Source organism: Pholis gunnellus, assembly GCF_910591455.1.
Source record: "Pholis gunnellus genome assembly, chromosome: 5".
NCBI lineage: Eukaryota > Metazoa > Chordata > Actinopteri > Perciformes > Pholidae > Pholis > Pholis gunnellus.
The window spans coordinates 23,159,139-23,173,195 of NC_136531.1; the positions used below are offsets into that span (position 1 = coordinate 23,159,139).

A 14,057-nucleotide genomic window follows, 5' to 3' on the forward strand; every position below is an offset into this window, starting at 1 on the left:
CATCTTGGCGGTGATGACACAGCCATCCGCTTGTTAAGAAAAATGTGGCTGTTAGTGCATTTAACAACTTTCAGGAACTAATAACTTAAAAAGGCTTTGTACTGGGATGTTGATTAACCTCAAGAAAATATCCACTGATTAACAGACATCTCTTTCCTAATGTAAGTCTATGGGGAAAAGGTCCTCATGGGTCCCATAGCATCATGTGACGGATCGGAAGTTGTAATTCCACGGTTTGGTCGAGCCAGTTACTTTTCCTTGGGGCCTTGCTTTATGCACAGTGGCTGAACTGAACCAGCATTTACGCACGCTTTTCTGCAAACTATAATTTAGGCATTAGCCTAAAAGAAAACAAAACTACGTCAATATGGCAACATTTGGGATTTGAAGCCGACGAAAGAGGTTAGCCAAAAAACATAGACGAGGTATCGCGTAAACACAGCAGGAGTCGCTACACTCTTATTCATGGCGTCGCTCGGCCTCATTATGTTCCACTGGGGAGCGGCCGCCGAGTCAAGTGGGACACCTAGTGGTAAATGTGGGTATACCAACCCGGGACGGTGGTTGGCTCCAATATCAAACCACATTTTCATGCTTAACCAACCCTAGTTCGTACTCTCTGGTGAACAAACTGTGATACTTTTTCTAAGTCACTGCAATTCCTTGTTATTTATCAGCCGACATATAATACAATATGATATGCATATATCTCTGATATGCTAATGTTGGCACAGACTCTTATTTTTACACTTTATCCTTGTTTATAATTTCTCTGACTCTATTTCCCTCTCTCCCTCCAGGGACGGCATTCACACTCCTCCACAATGCTTGTCAGCCTCCACCTTTCTCCCTCCCGTCTTCAGGACAAGCGCATCGTCTCCCCCTGCTCCTCCCCCCATCATCCTCCTCCTCCTCCCCCAGACCCGTCCTCTCACCTTCCTTATTCTCGGCCTCGGCTGACTCCACCCTTCCTCCCCTTGTCCTTCTCTCTGCTCCTCCTCTCCATACTCCTCCTGCCCGTCTGCGAGTCTCGCAGGGGCGGAGGTCCAGGTACGGGGCCTGGAGGTGCCCCAGGGGGACAAGGTGGCCAGAGGGGAGGCAGCACCCAGAGGGGCGTCGTCATCCCTCCTCAATACTCTCCCGCCTTACCGGGTCTTCCCCCAATCAATCCCAAACTGATCAACTCCCTCAGTATAGCTGTCATCCTGGTGGGCAACTCTAGTGACGTAGCCCTGGGGGCTGGACTTGAGAAAGAGGACTTCCTCCACATCCCTTACCCTCCCAAAGTCGAGGTGGTCACCATGAATGAGACCGACCCAAAGAGCATCATCAATCGGATCTGCGCACAAATGACAAGGAACTCTCTGCAAGGCGTAGTGTTCGGAGATGACACGGACCAGGAGGCCATCGCTCAGATCCTGGACTTCATATCTGCCCAGACACACATTCCCATCCTGGGCATCACGGGAGGCTCCTCCATGGTCATGGCTGCCAAGGTAGGAAAAAAAAATATCACTGAACTGTGAACTGTTCATTAACCATTTCACCACCCTGCACAATAATCAGGGCAAATGATTGGCTGTGAATAGTGAAGTGGGAATAGATAAGTTGTTGCTTCTTCATCCAGAAATGTGATTTGATTATTCTAAAATAGCACCTTGGTGAGTCTATGGATTAAATTCAACATCCACCTTCAAGAACCAGCAAATAAGAGTCATCACAAAAGTTTAATTTAGTTTTTTTTAGTATGAGCTTTTGGTTCATTTAAGATAATATGAAAACGAGGGAAAAACTTTATTTTTTTAAAGATGCATCAGCCTCCCACCACTCAGTGCGGCCTCCCATTCTATTCCAGCCTCTCTGCTGATTGATTTCGCTGTTAATTGACCTCCTCTGTGAGCCTGACGTCATATTGAAGCTCCTGACAGCGAGTCGACGCAACTCTGAAAGGACTGCCAGCGTGAGACAAAAGAACGCATAACAAGTTGAAAAAAAACATCTCTGTGGGATCGTGGATAAAAGAGATTTGGCACAAACCAAGCTGCACGAGGAGAATCCATGATCCATAAATGGAACAATAGCTTTGAAATGTATCCTTAAATAATGTCGTTAATAGGCTTAGCAACGTTTAAGTCCCACAGAAGAATGATAGAATCCATACGACGCTGAGGTTGGGTTTTTATTAGCTTGTCGATGCAGGCTACCATTTGGAGAAAATGGGACATGCTATAGAGATTCTCTGCAGTTGTTATTTTGGTATGAGTAATGCCATCGGTAATGTTATTGATTGATATTGGTTGCGTAGGTCCAAGATATTTGAGTTTGACATTTTTTTTATAGACATTATGGAATATTGGTTTGGCAAATTAAATCTTATTATTATCTGATTAGCTTTTTCCAGAGCTTTCAGCCCCAACTCATGGTCTTTATACGCGTATGGAACTTGTTAAACCTCCAAGTGGTTTAAATTTTGGAAAACGTAGTACGTTTCGTCGGCGTGAGTGAACGAGGCATAAAGCTAAAGCTTGCAGTTTGTCACAACTGATCCAAAACCGGTCCAAAATAAGCCGTGGAGGAACAACCTTCAACACTTTTGGAACAACTAACTTAATCAGACACTTATTACATTATAATTCATTCCTGAAAACAGAGCATTGGCTTTCATTATGATGCATTCAAGCTCTTCTCAGTAAGAAGGAGAATGGAACAATTATACTGCTCTCATGTTGTGTTTAAATGTAATCTGGGAATTTTTTTTGTGAGAAACTTGAATAGATACAGTTGTTTGAAAGAGATGTAATATAAAATCTATATTAGAGAGAGTAACAGTGTTTTAACACTAGCTCTAAGCAGCTTATACTACACCATTAAAACTACAAATGCCAAGATTTATATTTTACATCAAAGCAAATATTTAAATATTTATTTCGTAATCAAATAATTGTTATAGATTACAATAACAAAATAAATTTAGAATTGATGATGGTTAGCCTGGAGTCTGGAGTCTGGAGCCTTGCTTTCAAGGCTTCAAAGACTTTGTTCTTAAAAAAGAAAACTGGAATCAGCAAAAATCTGAGTCGGCAGGGCACGCTTTTACAACAACAGAAATCGGATTTGGTCAAGAAAATTGCAATGGGTGCATTTTATTATTATTTTTAAGTTAGTAAGTGTATTTTGAGTAAAGATGTTTTTGTCAAGCATTTGCAGTTAGAGACTGATGAAGAGTTAAAAAGATATATTGAAATTGAATCGAAATGTTATTATAGTCGTCATATACATTAGGTAAATATATATATATGAAATGTAACTTCTGTATTCAACCCATCCCTAGCTTATTGGGAGCAGTGGGCTGCTGAGAGGCAGAAGCACTGATTCAAAAACAAGTGTCAGATGCCATGCTGCAAAATAATACAAATTAAGATTGTGACTACTTACCATATTACATATGGGGTAAGTAGTCGGCAGGACAATGAAAAAGAATGTCTGAAAACCACCATGAGCCACCTCAGGGCCAGGCCCGGGGGTCGAAAAAGGGATTGAGGCCAGGACCACAGGTGCTTTTTATTATGCTGGCACTGATTGGGGGAGGAGCCAGACTGAGGGCTGTGTTCACAACCCTACACTTCCTTCCCTGGGGAGCGTTCCCCACTACACTTTGTATGATTAAAACACTTTAGGTGTTTGTCTAGTGACCATGGTCCATGTTACACATGCTGTAGAGGACTTTGTGTTATCATGAGAAGTTTGAAGGCAGCTCCAGCACAAACTAAAAAATACAGACAATCAGACAAAGTGATTTCTTGAAATTACCGCAGTTAAAGGTTTCACATTAATGCCATTTGTGTGCAACGTGAAGACACGTGCCATACCAAACATATTTACCAATGTCATTATCAGCTCACTGAATGCCCTAATTAAGAGAACGGGTTATGTTTGATAAATTGCAGCAATTATGGCGCATCACAAGCAACAGACAGACAGTTATAATCTGCAATCTGATAACCAGCTTTACTTGTTGCTCGATTGAACATTTATATCAAGGCTATCTCTCAACTTGAATAGAGAAATAATCTAATAAAAGCTCCAATTCAAAGAGAATTACGTTAATGTCCCCACAGCAAGGCGATACCTCCAGTGGTCAGAAACACTCTTAATAAAAGGCTGTTGCATATGAAAATCAAACTGTGGACTTGTTGGCGGTAGATGTGATTGGATAAGAGTAACGGAGTGATTTTACTGTTGAGATAAAAAAAAGAAAAGAACACGAGAATAAAAGAGGAGGGGGGGGGGGGGTGAAGGTTATGAAATAACTTGTGTGGGTGTGAAGGAGGAAGAGGCATTTGCTCAACATTTAATTACCACATGTTACAGCTGACAGAGAGACAGAGGGCACAAACTGAGAGTGACAAGAAGCAAAGTGTAGATGAGAGATTAACTCATCAATCTGAACAAATTTACTCTCAGAACAGAAGATGTTGTAAAAATAATCTCTAGAATCTGCGTCCTATGTTCATTTAGAGATGTCTCTGGTGGTGCGGCATGTCCGCGCGCTGAACCCCCGTTAACCAGCACATGTGACGAGTGAATTTTAAATCCTTATTACAAACCACTTTGCCGTCACTTTTCCATGGATCTGACACCACGCATCTCCGTTCTCCATGAGCCCGCCTAACAAAAGTCAGCTCTGAGCTCCTTAAGAGTAGATAACGTCGTGGATAGGCCTGTATCCTCTTTTCTTTTCTCAGGCTATGATTGAGGTTTTCGAATGAAGCTGTTGTCATATTTTATGATGTCCTTACCCTCAAAAAATGGGGAAAAGATGTTTGTTTTTTTGTCACTGTAATGTATGGTGCTGTTAGATTGCTGCTGGACCGCCTTGTGAAGACAGGTGCGTGTCTCTCTTTGTGTGCGGCGAGCGGGACAGAAAACCTTTGTCCGCAGTGAAAATCTTGTTTTTTAAAAAGGATGGATGCCAATAAATATGGATTGAAGTAGAATATTTCAAAAGATAAAAACATGTTGGTTGTTGGAAATGATTGCATCCGTGATTTTTCAACAAATGTTGACGTTTCAACCGAGGACTGAGCGCTGCATCGCTCGCTCTGTTTGAGACAGGAGGGGGGGGGGGGGGGGGGGGGGGGGGGGGGGGGGGGGGGGGATGGACTGTTGCAATGTTTCAGCAAGTTAGTAATCATAATAATTCCAATCAGTGTTATGAATGAAGCTTAGACCTATTCTGTACAGCCCTAGTTATGGATATGATTTGGACGATCATATTAAAGATAGGATAATAATGTTATTATGGACTTTTAAAAGTAATGCTTAAATATTTGAAATGAACGGTTCTCACTCCGTTATAAATTACAGAAAGCTTTGCCTAATTAAAGATTCTGTTTTTTTCAAAACTCTTGTCAGACTCTGAGCCTCGTCACCGCTCGCTGACGATCGTCGTTCTCAAGTCCCCACGATTGGACGATATAAAAACAGAGATGATCGCCGACCCCGGCTGATGCACAGCAGCACATGAGCATAAAGAGATGTGTGTATATGTGGAGGGGGAGGCGGCATTAGACATCATTTGATGGTTAACACAGTTCTCGAGGAAATCTGTGTGGACACGGTCTGCATGGCAAGCACTGGCTTGTATATTTCTCTCTACATACTGTATAAAAAAAGCGGTGACAGAGGAAGACGGACGAGAAATGATTATTTCGTAGTCTGACAAAAGCAGTGCTGCGTGAGAAAAGGGTTTAAAGCCCTAGTCATGGAAGGATGGGGGGAGGGGGAGGTTTTCAATAGATGAATGAATAGATTAAAGCGTAAAAACAGAGGTGGAAACACAGGGGAAGAGGATCAAAAACAGGGTGGTGAGGCTGAGGGGGAGCGATGAAGAGGGAAATTGTATTTCACTGTGGTGAAGTAGGGTTTTTAGTGTCGCTGTCTATGCGTTCTTTAATGTTTTATTTATAGATTTTCAGTCACGCCAACCAAGAAAAACATCAAAACCCTTCACCCTGTCCCAAATTCAAGCTCTTTAAATGCTATTTGCTCTTTTTTTGAAAGTCTTCTACATTAGTTGATTGAATAAATTTGGATTTTGGACACTTGGATGAACAAAGTAAGCATTTTTAAGACTTGACCTTGGGCTCTTTTCTATTCTAATTTCACTTCTTTCTTTGCAAACTATTAATTGACTAATCAAGAAATTAACTGTCAAATTTCTCCTTCTTTTGACTAAACATTATCTGTGCTTTGATCTGGCCCTTTTGTGCTGATTTTATGCCCCATGGGCAAGACAACCTTTGTGGATTATAAAATGTTATTCTATTTTTGATCTGAATGAATGAGGGAGACTGAAGAGCGTAGAAACGAGTGACGGACAGATAGAGAGGCAGAGAGCCCTGTGGCTGAAGTGGAACATGAAGCCATGGCAGGGAGATGCATGTTGTGTGCGCAATAGAGCGTGAGTGATTTTCCAGCATCAATAACCCAATTCCTTTCAGGTTGCCAAGTCCGTCCCTTATCAGTCCACAGTTATGTCCAATCTATTGTGTGTGCTGAAGTCCTTCTATGGGGGGCAAACCACTTGATTTATCCTTATCTTGTCACGGAGTCATTTTATTTCCATTTTGAACATTGAACCAACGGGTTTTCCACTTTTTATGGCATTTGATCTTTAAACCGCATTATTCAACACACTTTACAGCCTCAGGCGGCGATGGAGAGACCAAATAAACCGCCCGGCTGCAGTTTTCCTTCCCAGTATTCTAATGAATCATTGACAGATGCAGGTAGGCCCATTATGAACCAAACAATTTGCACGCTTCCATTGAGCCATTAATTCACGCCGTGCCATTTGTTGGTATTGGCATAATAGGACGACAGAGTTGGCCCCGGCCAACACTCGACTCCAGCTCTGGCGACTAATGAGGTCTTCCAGATCTTTTGTTGGGACTTAAGCTGTGCGTGTGCGAGCTTCTTGTGCGCGTGTGCGGACACGTGCTGGTGTTCGATGATAATGGCCTCTTTGCCTGTTTTTGGGGAGATTAAAGCTGTTGTTTTCACTGCAAACAAGTGCACAGCGTCCTGAATCCATTTCTAATAAACCGTCCTGTCTCCTTAAGGTAGATTTCTTTGTGTGTGTCTTTCCAATCAACACTGCCTACAAGTCCATAACCATGCAGCAAGCTTAAAGTTCTAGCTTGTTTAAAATGACTCTCTCTGGGGTTGAAAAAACTCTGCCAGGTGGTCCGGAGTAAAACTCATGTATGAATGGGCTGCTGTGCCGTGGCTCTCTTGTGGTGTGATTTCTCTAATCGAAAGAGAGTCAAAATACTGTGCTTAAGGACAGTAAACTGCCAATGCATTGCTTTGGAAAAGGCTCTTTTTTTTCAAACATTTGTTAGTTAAAACACATTTTTCACCCCTTGATTGATTACTACAATTATACACCCACTCTATCTTTAAATAGGCATCCTCTGCGCAAAAGTGTGTGAGGCATTCTTGCAAGATAGACGCGACCATGGAAGTACATTATTTTGCTGACATTATTTGACATCAGCCAGACCGGTTAGTAGCTGTACAACAGTGATGTGCAGCTCCTTGCTAATCTGCAGCAGCTCACAAGATTGTTTGAGCACTCTTGTTTCCTCATCCTATTGTTGTCATTCCCAATTTGTGGTTTTAAGACGTGCTTCCTGCCTGCACCATGTATCCCATTATGCCTGCTGCTTGTACATGAGGGGATAATGGACCGCCTCTGTAATGCCGCCTTTCGCAATTAGGACCAATCCCAAAAGACAAGAGAATTAAGGTACAATCTCCAATAATACACTGCACATGTGCAGAGGGTACAGAATTAACACCGTCCTCTTGCCAGTGGCTGGTTGATTTGCTTCACTCACCAGCCAAACAGACAATGGTAATTTATTGAGTGGCTGCTTCATTTTAAACATGCACTATTCATTCGCCCAGTGGACAAAATATTGCTCCTCATGGAGCTATTACCTGGTATTATTCTGTCACTCCCGTTCTTTAGTCCTATTATTTTTCTTGACTGGTTTAAAAAAATAAAATGTGTTGGATGTGAAAAGCCAATTTGCGCAGGAGATCTCTGTGATCAGTCTCAAAAATGACATTGACGGGAGATTCCGCTTCATTTCCGCTCCATATGTCAAATGTAACTTCCACTACTGATGCTGATGCACTCGAGCAACAATATAGCTTGTTTGCAGGAGCAAAGAAAAGTCTGAACAAGCTGTCAGTTTGAGCTGGCGGTCCAGCTGCTGTAAGACTACGTTGAATAAAATGACTAAAACAACAGACATACTCCAGTAATGAATACTTCATTACCTCATCTTCTCCCTGTAAAACTAATCACATCCTATAAGAGCTTCAAGCTCACTTTCCCTCTCTCTCACCTCCTCTATCCATGTTCCTGGCTTTGCCGAACATTTAACCCCTTTAAAAGTCCAACAGATGGAGCCTGGAATAGGAAAATAAATCTGCTCTAAAATAAAACTTGGTCCATTGTGTATCATTCCTGTGGTCCTTGACAGCTAAGTGTGAATACTGTATACGAGGACACGAAAGCTACAAATCAAAAGGCTTTGAGCTGCTCTTTTGTCAGTGAGTGCAAGCTGGGACAACGTCCGGAGGAGTGTTAGGGATGTGTTAGTGACGTAGTTCAATCAGCCGTGATGTCCGAGAAATTACATTTAGGGGGTCACTAACGTTGGTAGGGCTTGTCCTCTGGGGATCGTGAATGTCTGTACAACATTTCATGACAATCCGTCCAATAGTTGTTGAGATTTTTCAGCGAGGACCAAAGTGGTGGACCAATCGTCGGTCAGACACTGCATTCCCTGACCGACACATTCCATAGAATGAAGTAACTTGAGGCACAAAACAGGATGTGGTTAGTCGTTCAGTATAAAAAACCCAGATCTTTCTGTACTCTTAATCGGAGTCTTTTTGTTGCCCAAACCAAACCATATGCAGCACTACAGTACAGAAATACACCCTCAAAAAACATAGCCTATTTGGGAAAAAAAGTAGTTGATTTCAATGAGACAGGGTTATCTTTTTCACATCCAACTTCCTCTCATCGTGTGTTGAAATACAGTTCTTCAATCTTACAGTATATACAGCAGCAGCAACAGAGAGCGCTGTACAGCAGGTTGATGTTGCAAGTTTTTGTGGAGCTGTGATGTTTCGTGTCAGTGCTGCATCCTGAGAGCGGGCAGTAAGATTGTTTTCAGGCTGCTCCCAGGATGAGACAGATTTGCTCATCATACTGTCCTACACCCCGTCTCTCTCCCTCTCTCTCCCTCTCTCTCTCTCTCTCTCTCTCTCTCTCTCTCTCTCTCTCTCTCTCTCTCTCTCTTGATCTCTGAAATGCCCCTCTAATCTGGTGATCAATGTGGTCCCACCCTCGCTGTCCCATGAATTCGGTCCACACTCGTCCAATGAGCTTTTTCCGCAACCCAACTTTTCCTGATAACTTTCTAGATTTTAATTGTGCCCTTCAAATGCGCTGCAAAAAAAAGAAATCCTCTCCTCTTCCTCTTCCTGTCTGTTTTCTCCTCCTCTACCTCGTCTTTCTCTTCATATAATGAGCTCGTTTTATCAGCGGCTGTGCTGTGCGTGGACAGGATGAGTAATTTTGGAGATCACAGGAGGCTTCTCAGCATTGCACTGGGTTACAACAGGTTGTCAGAAGGCTTTGGGAGCCTCACTGGCCTTCTCCCTGCCAGCAGTAACTATCTGGCCTTTTAACGTTGCAGCTTATGGGGCCTAATTACCCAGCTAATCTTATTATGTAAGATAAAGTTGGCATAATTTTCAAATGAATTGAGATTAAACTTTTGTGACACAGAATGCCAATCACAGCGTAGCTTCGGCCAGCTCTGACCAGGGTCCGTCAACTATCCGCCTCGGCTCCTGCAGACTCTCATGCAGTCGTTTCAGATTCACTTCATTTTCAGACTGGTTTTGTGGATTTGGAGCTCGTCGTGGTTAAACGTTGTGTAATAGTGATACTTGTTACCCAGAGAGGTTGGAAGGAGATATACGTTTTTAAAATGTTACGTGTCTACCTAACAACTTGTGGAGCTAACATTAGCAGAGTACATTATTAGCAACCAGCGTTAGCACTTCTATGCTACGCTAACTACTGAAGGTATACTTGATGCATACATATGCTCCTTTTGCTTTGTAATGATTTGTAACAGTTATCAGAGACCTACCCGACTTCACAGGAACAGTGTTGTTCCTCAATTTCATTGCTTTCTGTCTCGATCACCAGGTGATGTGCTGGTTCACTTTTACTCTGTGATCTGTAGCTTTAGCTTCTACCTTTACCTTTTTTTAACCTGTTTTATCTGCTGACTTAGTGTGACATCCTGGAAACAGCCTTCAAACGCATATTGTCAACTTCTCTCTATAGTTAGTTTTTTCCCCAAAAAGTAGATATTATTTCTGAAGGGAGTGCAGTTAGTGGCAGTGTGTGCGAAAGGTCAGTGAAATCAAACTAGTATCGGAAAAATAATTACAATATTGGTGTTCTGGATGATATAAATATTCATGACATAAACAGATTGAAAAGAATATACGTCCCCAGTGTCTAATGGCCTTTATACGCTGTCATTTGACAGCAGCTTCACCACAGTGTGTGCAAATCAGAGAGCGGACATATAAATAGTTTTTGTCAATTGTAATTAAAAAAAGGCACGTTCAAATGATGCCAATAAGGATGTCAGATAAGCGAACGCTCAAATGTGTTGTTCTGGATGGCAATCTGACAAACAGCATATTTTGGTTGTACAGTTGAGAGGGTTTGTTGTGATCGCTGACTGACAAAGAATTTGTTCCCACGATCTTTGAAAAACAAGCATTGATCAGATTGAGTGATGGAATCGTATTCTGTGTTGTTCTGCGTATGTGCCAATCACAGCAGCTGTCTGTGTTGGTTTCAAATCAGAACATCAAGTGTTTGCCAGTGGGATTGAACACATTAAAGCCGACAGATGTCTCAGTTGTGATATCATAGCGCATTTATCTGGTGAAGCCTAGGTGCTCAATATTAAAGCTGGTGTACAGGAAAGCAAGTGTTATTACCAAGCAGCAGTAAAGGCCATCAATAATACACAGTATAGCACGGTATTCATGCACAATTCATTTGTCACAGCCTTCAAAGCCTCAACCTCAACACAGTGCTGTTCAAAAGTTCAAGATGACCTTCCTACAATTTTCGACCATTCAGTGTCATTAGGGTTTGAAACTTGAAGCACTGTGCACAGTGCTCTCTCACTGTATTAAATTCAGCTCCTTTTTTTTTGAAGCTGTACACATTAGAGGGAACTCTGGTGCCATCTCACATGACTTTGAACTTCATCATGTAGTGCTTTTTTATGTTTAGGGAATACAGAGAGAAAAAACAGTCCGTCAGAGATAAAAAGATACAAAGATAAGAGCCGGCGCAGAAAGAAAGGAAAAAGTGTCACATAATGTGGTTTTCATGGTTTTGCGTCAGACTGAGGAAGGGCTCTTAAACACGGAGCGAGCCGGCTGACTTGTGGGTATTTAATCCCAAACAGGCAGAAAGGTTGAGTTTGTTCTAATTGCATGGAGCTGGGGAGGGCAGTCATTTATTCATCAGTGAGCCTCCTTAGTTTTCACTGAGATAAAGAAAGAGAGAGAGAGAGAGAGAGAGAGAGAGAGAGAGAGAGAGAGGCGCGATGGACGAAAGAAGGGGAAAGACACATTTTGGTGCAGAAGGGACGTTTTTAAAGGGTTGATATATTAGCCCTTTTTACACATAACATCGATTGCGTGTGTGTGTGTGTGTGTGTGTGTGTTAGCGATGGAGAGCGGGAAGTAATATCTGTTGGTGACAGCTGGTGAGTCTCTCTCCAGTAGCAGGGACTGACACATCCAGCTCAGTGGTCTTTATCTTCAGTGAGAGTGACACCCAATGAGTGGCACCCTCAGTAGCAAACGTTCTCTCAATCTCTTCTCTAAGGGCAGATGCGCACGCGTCGGAATTGTGTTTGTTGTATTTTATTCCGTTTTAAAACACTTTCTTATATCGCACTTCCAGATCCTAGTTGTTTTACCGACATGTTTTCAACAAAGTGAACATTTTAGCGATTGGCCACTCGAATTGCTCGCTAATGGAATAACCTCGAACGGCGGTAGAACACCGGTGCCTGATCCATGCAGTGAGCCCAGTAAGTTGGGCTCTTGCTGGTTCCTGTAAACCCCCAGAGAGCTACAATCATCTAATCAGTGCAGCACTCCTGGAGCACATGACTCTTTGTAGCTGCTTTTAGCTTATGCGCCAGCTATTAGCTTGCCTTACTAAATTGACAACAGGTACACCTTACACTGGCCACAGGCTCCACTTACCTCACCATCTGATTGCATGGGCTGCATCTGTCTTATCCAGAGGCGAAGCTCAAAGCCCCAACAAATTCCACCCCATCCCATCCTGAGCACCAGTCCACCAACCCTATTTTAAAGAGTTCCTCCAATGCAAGAGTCATTTGGTATTTTTTTGTCATTTGAATATATATCCTTAAATGTTCACCTCACATTCCACTTGTAATTATTGATAGACCCCCAAGGCTCTCAGCACTACAGTTTATTTAGTTGAGACTTGCAGACTGCTGATGATGACTGTGTGATAGCTTGTGACTTCAACATTGACGTTGACAACCCAAAGAATAGTGATGCGAATGAACTTAATGCATTATTTGACACTTTCGGCCTGTCTCATGTGAAGGACCCAACCCATTCTCCAGACATACTCTGGACTTGATCATCACTTAATGTCTCTGTATTTCAACACTGGTTAGGGATTTGGCTCTACTCGATCATTTCTGTATATTTTTGTATTTGTCTGTCCTCAAACTCGAGCTATGTTAAATAGAGGTTCTTAAATGACCATACTGCTGCTCCTTTTACACAAACAGAATCAACTTCAAATGAAACATCAGACTCTGTTGATTTTCCTGTGTTAAATTCCAAAACATTGTATATCGTAATCAAAATCGGCAAAATACAAGATAATCACTCAAAAACAGAAAGCACCCTGGAGACATGAACCAAACGTAAGGCTAACGAAACATAAAACCAAACTTCAAACACTAAACACGTTATCTACAAAGCCATGCTCCTCTCCTACATTAATACAATTTACAAAGCAAGTCGATCCAACAAAAATAAAAACAAGGCCCGCACCTTATTTGCTACCGTAGAAAGACAAATCCCACCCCCTTCAAATAGCTCCTGGATTTCTCTCGGCTGATAATTGTAATGAATTTACGTCCTTTTTTTTAAAACAAATTGATGGCATCAGACTTGTTATTAGTTCAGATATTATAAATTGTAAATAAGTATTGCTGTTAGGAACCATAATTCCAAGAACATGCCCTTGACCTGTGGTGTCCCTCAAGGGTCAATTCTCAGCCCGCTCCTATTTAATCTGTCTACGCTCGCACTTGGCCACATCCTTCAGAACAACATCCCTATTATTATAGTTATGCTGCTGATTTTCAAGTATACTTAGCTTTCTCGTCAAATGACTAAAGGTCCATAGAGATATTGTGCAAATGCAATGGAAACTGGCTTTAGCGAAAGTCTTTCGCATTTTCAATATCTGAAGGTAGTGATGTGTATCAAAACCCGGTATTAAACGGGCCCCCGTGCTGAATAATTAAAGATCCTAGTACTGATAAGCCCCGACGTTACCGGTGCTTTTTATTAGTACTTTTTGATGTTTTGATGTCATTTATTATAACACTGCAGCGTGCATTTGCTCAGCTCAGCGCTCTCTGTCGGGCTGATCTCCTCAAACTACACACGCACACACACACACACACACACACACACACACACACACACACACACACACACAAACAGACACACACACACACACACACACACACACAAACAGACACACACACACACACACACACACACACACACACAGACAGACACCAGGTGAACCAGGTGAAGGGAAGGACACTCGAGTTGACGGCAACTAGCTTTTTAGA

At 42.2% G+C, this 14,057-nt stretch overlaps 1 protein-coding gene across 1 annotated transcript in view; it reads left to right on the forward strand.

The window, feature by feature from the left end:
• Positions 1–806: 806 nt before the first annotated feature.
• Positions 807–14,057, forward strand: part of grin2bb (glutamate receptor, ionotropic, N-methyl D-aspartate 2B-b) — a gene marked incomplete at its 3' end in the record, with an annotated part of 67,944 nt that continues 54,693 nt past the window's right edge. Inside the window, exon 1 of the mRNA XM_079158980.1 lies at positions 807–1,496. Coding sequence (XP_079015106.1) covers positions 825–1,496 — 672 coding nt within the window. The 5' untranslated portion in view covers positions 807–824. The remainder of the gene's footprint in view (positions 1,497–14,057) is intronic.